We start from the raw sequence: 11362 nt of genomic DNA, 5'->3' as shown, positions 1-11362 counted from the left end.
CGTTATGTTTTAGATTGTTTTCTTCTTCAGAATCCCCAGGTTATAATATCAAACTTGCTAATTTAAATCAACTTTATTCACAGAAAGATAATCATAGCAAGTTCATATGCAACACCTGATTCCACAAATCACATCTAAAAGGACGTGTTTTGGATATTAAAAATACTGTTTCATTTTACCCTTTTTCCTGAAGACCATCATAGGCTGTTTTTTTTATTTAAAGTTTACTGACACCTGCTGTTCATTCATAATATTATTGTATGAACTGTCAGATTATTATATAAAATAGACGGTTTGAATACACATTACCCATGAAAAGTTTGGGGTTAATAATTTTAAATTAATGAATAATTCTAACAAGGATGCATATAATGTTACAAAATATGTTTCTGTTTTATTCATCAGAATCCTAAAAAAACATGATCATGATCACCAAACCAGTATGATCAGTTTGAGTATGACCACCAAATCAGCATATTTGAATATTTCTGAAGGAGTAATTCTTGAAAATCCAGCTTTGACATCATAAATGAATTACATGTCAAAAGATATTAAAATGTAAAATGCCTATTTTAAAATGTAATAATATTTCATAATTTGATCGACTAAATGCAGCCTTGGTGAGCATAAAATACTTTTTTTCAAAAACACCACAAACGGAATGGAAGTATATGTGTAATTTAAATTTGTAAGAAATTTCTCTTTTTTTTCTGAAGAACACAAAACAAACACAACTAAATGCTTAATAGAAATCAAGTCAAGTATATTTATATAGCACTTTTCATAATATAGATTGCATCAAAGCAGCTTCACAGTAACAATCAAAACATAATAACAATGTTTGTTTCTTAGTGAAAAAACATCCACGTTTGGTAGAGCTGATCAATGGTATTAATGATTGGTTAATTCATTTGAATGTGCCCAACTGAGCAAGCCAAAAAGAAATAAAATAATGCACAAGCTGTATATGGTCTACATTCTCATTTACACTGGCTTAGGGGATATCAGAAATTAGAAATTTATAATCATTAAAAATATTACATTTATTGAAATTTGATCAAGGCAATGGTCAGATCTTTTTTATAGTGTATATAATTGAATATGAAAATTTAAACATGCAAAAAGTCATTTATTTATTTAGTTAATTTGTTAAATAAATTTGCACACGTACACCCTGCAGCTAAACTAGTTGTCAATTTTCATTTTTTTGCTTAATACCGTTTAAAAGGTCAAATTGTAAACAGTTATTAAGCACATGCTATCAATTTATCTGACCATCTCTTTAATGTCTTATCAGAGCTTTGAATCAATAACAGTTTATTGAAACATGCAGAATGACAGTCCCATAGGGGTATATGCTGTCGGTCACCCTAGTCGTTATCCCATAAAATATCTAAGTGCTTCCTGTACCACTTTTCAGAAGTGGGACTTTTACATGGAGGACTTTTATGATCATTGTTTCCTTCATTAGTCGACGACTTTTATTTTGAAATATCCAGCAACAGTTTGAATCGTGAACTTTATTTCTCAGTTTCATTTAACGTCGTCATGGATCGCCAAATCACCGCTGTCCGTCCAGAACATCGTTTTGACACCAATAACTTGAAAAAATATTTGTCAGGGAAACTTGACAGCTTTTCAGGCAACATAACTTTAACTGTGCAGCAGTACATGTAAGAAATCTCCCAACACATTTTTTAATTGCACCTCATCCTCATGCAATCAAAAACCATGCTTTGTTTGTTTGTTATTGTATTGTATCTTATTTTATTATTTGTTTCGAATAGGGCTGGTCAGTCCAACCCAACGTTTTACATTGAGACTGCAGACAAGCGCTATGTGCTCAGAAAGAAACCTCCAGGAGAACTGCTGCCTGGAGCTCATAAGGTAACTTGGGCTACTATTGTTAAATATCGCATTAATGTAAAAAAAAAAGCAGAAAAACACGCATATTTATAGAATATTGTAATTGTGAGTTTAATACAGCTTAGTTGGGTCAATCAAACGCTGTTGTGAACTTGCAGAAAGGACTTTGACACCAGTAACTAACGTTACTTGACTACGCAACACATAATTGCATGTAGTAGCCTAAGGTAATCAGCAGAGGGACACAGAACCAAAGAAAACTAAGTGAAAAAGTGCAAGATTATACACTTGTTTTTGTCTCAGTAAACGCTTTACACCTTTTCTATGCCAGGTAACTAACAGTTATCCATCTTTTGTATTTTGTCACGTTTTTCAACTATTTCTAATAGCAGAAAAGCAGAATAGATTCTAAAAGCAGATTTCTAATATCTGCTGCCATAAAAAAAAAATTACTATTTGCCATCTATTCCTATTAACATTTCTAAATTGGTGCATTTTGGATGAGACCGGTGGATATTTGTATAACAAACTAAAACTAATAAAAAAATAAAAATAAAAATCATAAATTGAAATAAGGCTAAAAAAAAAACATTAGAGGAAAACGTAATACTTAAAAAAACTAAAATGAAAAATGTGGCCTTGGCAAATAACTTAATATAAAGTACTAAAATTACAAAAGCTGAAATTAAAGTTAAATCACTAAAGTAATAAAAATGGCTAAAGCACAAATCAAAATTACAATTACTGAAACAAACTAGTATTGAATTATAAAATATATAATGACTGAATGAATGAGGCATTTATATAGCACTTTTATATCTACTACTTTATCTACTACTGTACACCCATATAAAATGTTAATAAATAATATACTAATATGTAAATAGTACTAAAATAACACTGAGACCAACAGGACTTTTCTTTAGTGTCCTTTTCTATTGGACATTAAAGTCAATTTTTTGTTTAAACAGAGATTGTTTAGACAGATTAAACAGTAATTATGTATAATATTAAATATCATCATACTGGTGTCAGTCAAACAAAACATGTTCAGCATTGTTTAAATTTGTGTGTGCAGGTAGATAGAGAGTATGCTGTTCAAAAGGCCCTGTATTCTGTTGGCTTTCCCGTTCCTCACCCTGTGATGTACTGCACAGATACTAGTGTCATCGGCACAGAATTCTATATCATGGAGCATGTACAGGTACTCGTACCCCGTGGAAGTTACCTTGATTGTTAATTAATTTATCTTGTTACAATGTTGGACCATTTCTGAGTTAAATATAGCCACATTGAGCCAGTTTTTGAATTCTCTATAAAGCTGCAGTCCGGTGTTTTCCCTCTTTGGCTCCAACTCTGTTCGGAATCTGCAATTGCAGTCATTTGCGGAATTTATGAACTTTACGTCAGTTGTACTTCAACACCCTTGACACGGCACAGTGCGAATGAACACAATGTTTAAGGAGAGTGTGCAGTGCATCTGTCAGTCACCGTGCCGGTGTGGATACTGGCATTCAGAATCACAGATTATTATTTTCGGAAGTATGACCCCCTTAAAGGGTTATTTCACCCAAAAATTAAAATTCTGTCAGTATTTACTCACCCTCATGTTGTTCCAACCCCGTAAGACCTTCGTTCATCTTCGGAACACAAATTAAGATATTTTTGATGAAATCTGAGAGCTGGATCACTCCTGCATACTAGTCCATAAGCTTCTTGAGGAATTGAAACTTGCCGTCCTCGAAAAGTTATTAAAGACATCGTTAAAATAGTCTTAGTGACTACAGTGGCTCAATCTTTACTTATCAAATGACGAGAATACTTTTTGTGCGCAAAAACAAACAAAAATAACGTCTTTATTTCAACTATTCACTTCTTTCTCTATGGGCCTCTAGTCAGTTAACGTAGTGTGATAGCGTAGAGCTACGTCACACGTAGGCTCACTATTGGCCGACGCTGGTCGTGTGTGTGATGCGTGTGACGTACAATAACAGAAGCTTCCGTTATTCCGTTGTGTCTATGAACCAGAATATGGATAACATCATGGAGAAGCTCACAGCTTTGCAGAAGGATTTGGATCGAATAGGAGACCAAAGACAATGAGAATTAGCCGTGTAAATTGAATGCGGCTTTTCGCCCCAAGACCAAACAATCCCAATCTTATCTGTTTTTCGGCCGCCCTCAACCAGCACTGGCCTTGGCCAAGGCCGCTGTTGGAACAACAACTCCCCCGGAAGAGCACTGCAGTGAGCCGCTCTCGCATTCCTTCCCCGATTCCCCAGGACACCTAGTGATTGTTGACTTTGTCTGGGACATGATCAAGGTTTTCTCCACGGCAACCTGCTGTGTATCGCTATGACATCTGCGGACTTGAGGCACCTAGATTATGATGCCAGGCATAGCGACACTCCAGGCCTACACACACATGAACTCTTACACATACATACAGATATGCATTCACCAGCCCCACACCCCATCCCTCGCCTTCGCCGCTTTTAACCCCCCAGTCTGACAGGCGGGTCTGTGACCAGCGCCGAGAATGGCTGCAGTACCGGATGGCTGCTTGCCTGTGCTGGTTCACCTCCACCCCCCACTCCCGTACCCTGTTGCGAGTCTTGTCTGTTCATTTTGTAGAGTGTACTGATTATGTGCCAATGTTGCTGAGGTGTTTTTTTTACTGTTCCCAAACTGTACTCCTCACTGGAGCATATTATGGGGGTTAAAAGGGTTGCCTTTTTTTTCTCCTCACCTCTCCTCATGTTATGCTGTATTTCTTCCTCAATGCTCTGTCTTCCTGTCCTGTCTACCCCCTTGTTTTATTGTATGTATGTCTGATGGATAGGTTGATGGCTAATTTCACTGGTACTTGTGACTACGTGACAATAAAGGCTACTACTACTACTACTATTAAACTAGTAACCTGACTTGAGGCCCAGACAGAAGTAAATGAATAGTTGAAAAAGTTGTTATTTTTGTTGGTTTTTTTGCACACAAAAAGTTTTCTAGTCATTTGATAAACTTAAGATTGAGCCACTGTAGTCACTTAGACTATTTTAACAATGTCTTTAATAACTTTTCGAGGCCAGCAAGTTTCAATTCCTCAAGAAGCTTATGGACTAGTATGCAGGAGTGATCCAGCTCTCAGATTTAATAAAAAAATATCTTAATTTGTGTTCCGAAGATGAACAAAGGTCTTACGGGGTTGGAACAACATGAGGGTGAGTACTGACAGAATTTTCATTTTTGGGTAAACTAACCCTTTAAGAATTTTCACCGGAAAATGTCATCTGAACTAGTAAGAAACATCCACTTTTGTTCTGGTTGCAACGTTGCAGTAAATCACGCTGAAAAATCTAACAATCGCTTATAAGTTATCATATCATGCAAAACCATGCAAATGGTTTGTTCTCAAATTCTTAAAGGGCACCTATTATGGAAAATTCACTTTTACATGGTGTTTGAACATAAATGTGTGTTGGCAGTGTGTGAGCAAAACCACCCTAGAATGATAAAAATCCACCCAGTGTTTTTTTTACAATCTCAATAAATCATATGCACTGTCTCAGAACGAGCTGTTCTGAGATCCAGGTCTTTGTGACGTAGAACGGGAGACAGGGGGTTGATTGACAGTGTGGTTGTGGCCTAGACCCCGCCCTCGGTGATCTGTACACACCATCCTTCATTGTTTCAACGACGACAGCCGGTAATATCTCTTGGAAACGTAAATTTATGTTATGTCGTGGACTCGTGGGTTAATCCTGTTGTTGTGGCTTAAAAGTTAATCCTCAAGTGTGGATTGTCGTCTACTGTTTGCGATCCACCGTCACCCCAGTAACAGTAAGTGTATTTTATGATTTTTGAGCAAATAGTCTTTTCAGTCAATGTCAGCCAATTCAACAACAAATGCGTCTAAAGTTATTGCCGTCATAGGATGTCTGTGTATATAATTTAAACATTGTTTGTATAGTGTGTAACCACACGTTTATAAATATATATATTTTTAAAGATATTGTATTAAAAACTGCATATATGTTGGTGTTCTGTAAGTTAGCCATCTTCTCACATTTGCCACAGAAGCACCCGTATGACAAGTAGCTAAACATGACGCCACAGGTCCCTCGCATAAATGTAATTTCGCTCGTACGTAGCAAACTTTATCACAGTATGTGTATGTAGTTTCAAAAAATTGCGCTAGTGTCTGTGTGTGTGTGTTGGACATCCATCATTTCAAATGGGACGCTATTGAAACTCTAAAGTACATAAAAGTATCAAATAACCATACCGAGACGTACTGGTCCATTCTCATTTGTTTATTCTGCCGGAGTCTCTTCATACTATTTATATATTCCGATTCAAACGTACTCTGAATGACATTCAATATGGCGCGTCTCTTCACTCTCTCAGTACCGACTGCCTGCCATAGGTATCAAGTTACGCCCTCATCGAAAGGCAGGGCGGGGATATGCAGCTCATTTGCATTTAAGGTGGAATACCCCCTGAAACAGCTCATTTTTAAGCAGGCCCCAAAATGACATTTTCAAATGGTTATAATAAATTAACTGTGGGGTATTTTGAGCTGAAACTTCACAAATACATTCTGGGGACACCTGAGACCAATATTACATCTTGTAAAAATGGGCATAATAGGTGCCCTTTAACGTTAACAATGCCAGCATTGCATGACTACATGTAATGTCCTTCTGTTTTTTTTCCTTGTTTTCGTATGGGTCCGGTTGCAGTCTCTTTCTCTCTGTAGCCACTCCGAAGTCCGAACAAAGTGTTTTGCATTTTACAACGGGTGAATGTTGTCACTGGTGATCTCATGAAGTAGCGTGTGTATGACACGCCAATTCGTATTTCCATTTTTGCCGTGCTATCAAGACGCATAATCGCCTTTCAGCGTGTTTATAAACGCTGTTGACTTAACGTTATATAAATATATGACTTACCTCAACCCCGTCCCTAAACCTAACCGTCACTGGGGTTAATGGCATTTATGACTGTTCCCTTACCATCCTAGGTAAAAAAAAGATATGACTTACCTCAACCCCATCCCTAAACTTAACCGTCACTGGAGTTAATGGCATTTATGACTGGAGATTTGACTGCGTGTACAGACACGCCGAATGACGTGGACGTTAATGGCGTAGACATACACGCGTCGCATACACGCGGATACACGCAGTTAGTTCAAAATGCGGAGAATAACACGCCACCTGACTCGAAAGTGGTGTGTATGTTTACGTAAAAGTCATGATGTCATGTTGGTCGTTTGAACCTTTCTGGATCTGCCATCAAATTGATAAGTTTAATTATATCAAGTGCTGTGAGAAAAGGCTATAAATCTCCACCTCCAGCATCCTCACACGCAATGCTTATACTAGCCTAGACTCCTTCTTTATGTGTACAGTAGGGATGCAACGGTACACGGTAAAATCCCGGACCGTTCGGTCAGCCCTGCACGGGACAATCTAACCTCGTGTCCCGCGGGACTTCGGTTCTGCCATAGAGTTCGTGCTGATCCTTTAACCGTATTTTCCGCACTATAAAAGGCGCACTTAAAAGCCTTTAATCTTCTCAAAAAACAACAGTGTGCCTTATATTAGATCCATATCATATATGGATTAAATTCGCCCGCGAACTCGCGCTCGAGTCCAGCTTATGCCCGCTTTGTCACACGGCCAGTTCAACCTCGTATAAATCAGGTTATGTGTGTGTCGCTCACGAGCGCTCACTCTAACAGACACACGAACAGACCGGCGCTGCTCGCGCGTCATAGATGTTCATAAAGCGCTCCCCGTTCACACGGGTCGTCTCATTCAAAACAGCCAACTGTTGTTAGTGAGCCGCCGCACATTGAATAATATGAGTCAGGCTGCGAATGTAAGTTACGTGCCCGCCCCAGCGCGCTCACGCTTATTAAATAAACGCCTCACCTCCGGCTCCGTAGCCTACTCTCTACATTCCCAGCACATAGTGGATGCATAACGCAAACCCAGTCAAATGTTTGACTGCAGTATATTTTTGCACAAGAATCTCTCAAAAGTGGATTAGTAACATTGCACTTTGTATCCTGAATGCAGTATTTTTTTTTATTATATTATTTTGCTCTGCTCTTTTTATTCAAACCACAAGCTAATTTTTGTTAAAGGTAAAAGTGCACTTTTTCTTTCACATTGATCACTTTATTTACCAGTTATCAAGGTTTGGAATTGGGATTCACTTGAATATTTTAAAGTGTGCTCGTTTACATTTTGTATATCATAAGTGGTATTTGAAGAGGTTGTATTGCTTAGTGTTGTTCAGTACAGACTAGAGTGTTAATTTATTCCATACACATTGATGTTCTTCCTACTGTGACATTCTGTTTATGCTCATAAGAAAAATAAAACATATTTTTGGGATGAAATAGCAGTCTCTTTCTGCACAAAACATGTACCGAAACCGAACCGAGACCGTGGCCCAAAAACCGAGGTACGGACCGTACCGTGGGCTATCTGTACCGTTGCACCCCTAGTGTACAGATGTGACGTGATGACGCCAAGACATGCTTGAATCTCCCGTGGAAATCCACCAATACCACTGGAATTAAAAACATTATTACAAGCTTAACGTTTTGAATCGAGCTAAAGCAAGCAGATAGTTTTGAACACTGGCTGGTTATGTATTTTCTCAAATATGTATTTTAGATCATTTGTAACCCCAAAAAAGTGACGGACTGCAGTTTTAAAGGGCACCTATTATACCCCTTTTTACAAGATGTAATATTGGTCTTGGGTGTCCCCAGAATGTATTTGTGAAGTTTCAGCTCAAAATACCCCACAGTTAATTTATTTGAAAATGAAATAACCATTTGAAAATGTCATTTTTGGGGCCTGTTTAAAAATGAGCTGTTTTGGTCTATACAACCTTAAATGCAAATGAGCTGCATTTCCCCGCCCTGCCTTTGGATGAGGGCGTCACTTGATACCTATGGCATTCACTCTAAGCAGAATGGCTGAGAGAGTGAGAGAGACCCGCTGTTTTGAATGTCATTCAGCCTTGCATGTTTGAATCGGAATAAACACAAATGGGAATGGACCAGAACGTCTCGTTATGGTTATTTGATGCATTTATGCACTTATAGAGTTGTAATCGTGTCCCCTTTGAAATTATGGATGTGCAACACACACACACACAGACGCACACAAACACTAACGTTGGCACAATTTTTTAAACTACTTACACATACTGTGATAAAGTTTGCTATGTACAAGCGAAATTACATTTATGCGAGGGACCTGTTGCGTCATGTTTACTTCTCATACAGGTGCTTCTGCGGCAAATGTGAGAAGATGGCTAACTTACAGAACAAGAACATATATGCAGTTTTTAATACAATATCTTTAAATATATATATATATATATATATATTTATAAACGTGTGGTTACACACTATACAATTGTTTAAATTGTATACACAGACATCCTACGATGACAACAACTTTAGACGAATTTGTTGTTGAATTGGCTGAATGAAATGACTAACGTTATTTGCTCAAAAATAAAATACACTTACTGTTACTGGAGGTGTCGTTGGATCTCAAACAGTAGACGACGATCCACACTTGAGGATTAACTTTGAAGCAAGACCTTCTTTCGCTTGACTCTCGTTCACAAAACAGTCAGTCAGAAAATGATTCGCTCAAACATAAACTTATTTACGAAGGAAAGGTGCCACTTAAACTTTTATCATTCTAGGGTGGTTTTGCTCATACACTGCCAACACACATTTATGTTCAAACACCATGTAAAAGTGAATTTTCCGTAATAGGTGCCCTTTAAGATTCAATCTAACAGCTCTAGCAGTTCAAGTTATGCTTTCTGCCAGAAGGGGGCAGTCATGATTGATTTTTTTGCCTCACCTTTTTAGTCCGTGTAGTTTTCAATGGTTTAAGAATGGAGGAACATCAGGGGTGATGTTATTCTGTATATGTATGTCTTCACATCAGGGACGTATATTCAGGGACTTGAGGCTCCCAGGGGTCAGTGCGGCAGAGCGAACAGCTTTGTATGTGGCTGCAGTGGAGACCCTAGCCAAACTTCACTCTCTGGACATTGATGCACTCAGCCTCCAGGGATACGGAAAGGGGTCAGGTTATTGTAAAAGACAGGTGAGCTAAAGACATCAGTCATGAGGTATTGAGCTGAGTTTTTATTGTTTTAATTCAGACAATTATTATACTGTGGTAATTTTTTTAACCTGGCAAGAAACGTAGTTTTAAAATTGTCTTGTTTTCAGGTGTCCACGTGGACAAAGCAGTACAAAGCCTCTGCCCACAAAGAGAATCCAGCCATGGATAAACTTTGTGATTGGCTAAGCCACAACCTGCCAACCAGTGACACTGAAGTGTCCCTTGTTCATGGAGATTTCCGAATTGACAACCTGATATTTCACCCTACAGAGGTACTAATACCTATGATAAGTCAAGTATCAACCTTTATTTATATAGGTATTAGCGCTTTATACAATACAGATTATTTCAAAGCAGCTTCACAGTGTTAAACGGGTAAATAATGATCAATAATGCAAAATAAATGCAAAAGATCATTTCTACTGTAAAGCAGCTCTGGAAATACTATAGTGTCATTGTTCAGTTCAGTGTTTATTCAGTTTCTTTCAATAATTGTGTAAAGTTCCTTATTTATGGAAAGAGTTGAATGCATCTGTACAGCAGCTCTTATATTAATTATGGGTCATCTCCATTCTGATGATTTTTTAAATTTTTTGTATTAAATAATTAAACAAAATAAATAATTGATTAGCGCCATAATGGTGCCTCACTGCTCTTGACTGAATAACTTTTGTAACTTTAATAAGGATCATTTTATTTAGTCAAGATTATTTTCCGTGTTATTTTACATTTGATTATTCAATTTCTGTACCTGAAAACTACCGTTAGACCAACTTGAAAACTAGCACTGTTTATTTTATGTGCACATTTGCTCTTGATATTGTATTTATTTGTGCTATTGCTTGTAGTTTGATTATTTTTTTCTTATTTTCTTTATTTAATTTGACAGTAGTCCTTATGTTTCCTGGACATAGCACTAAAACCGTAATACAATCCATAGCGTGAGTAATTTGAACCGTTACAGTCGGTTAAAAGTTTGAAAATCAAACATCAAATAATTTATATAATCTTTTGTAGATAATGTCTATTTGGTGGACTTAATATGAAGTAATGGAAATTCCTCCATAGAATCTTGGCAATCAAGTTTAATGCAAAGTGAAAATGTTTCATTATTACAGTGACATTACCTTTTTAGAGCCTTAAGACTTTTTAAGCTTACATACCATTATCAGCGGATGATTTATTACAGAGAGAATTGTAAAGATCAATTAAATCAAAACCAACTGGTAGAGCAAGTCTGGAATTAACTACCCATTTAATGTCACATGTCTTTTAGCAGAACATTCTTAATAAGCTAATTGAAACTCTATTTTCCCACATAA

At 37.3% G+C, this 11362-nt stretch overlaps 1 protein-coding gene across 1 annotated transcript in view; it reads left to right on the top strand.

Annotated features, from left to right (window-relative positions):
• Positions 1–1512: 1512 nt before the first annotated feature.
• The window catches only part of acad11 (acyl-CoA dehydrogenase family, member 11), a 103742-nt gene continuing 93892 nt past the window's right edge, over positions 1513–11362 (top strand). Inside the window, exons 1-5 of the mRNA XM_039666429.2 lie at positions 1513–1673; positions 1788–1887; positions 2945–3070; positions 9858–10019; positions 10148–10312. Of these exons, the coding sequence (XP_039522363.1) occupies positions 1549–1673; positions 1788–1887; positions 2945–3070; positions 9858–10019; positions 10148–10312 (678 nt within the window). The 5' untranslated portion in view covers positions 1513–1548. The remainder of the gene's footprint in view (positions 1674–1787; positions 1888–2944; positions 3071–9857; positions 10020–10147; positions 10313–11362) is intronic.

This window comes from Pimephales promelas, chromosome 22 (genome assembly GCF_988280905.1).
Source record: "Pimephales promelas chromosome 22, fPimPro1.hap1.1, whole genome shotgun sequence".
NCBI classification, from domain to species: Eukaryota; Metazoa; Chordata; class Actinopteri; order Cypriniformes; family Leuciscidae; genus Pimephales; species Pimephales promelas.
The sequence above is the reverse complement of the archived record's forward strand: the minus strand, read 5'-3'. Positions and strand labels throughout refer to the sequence as shown.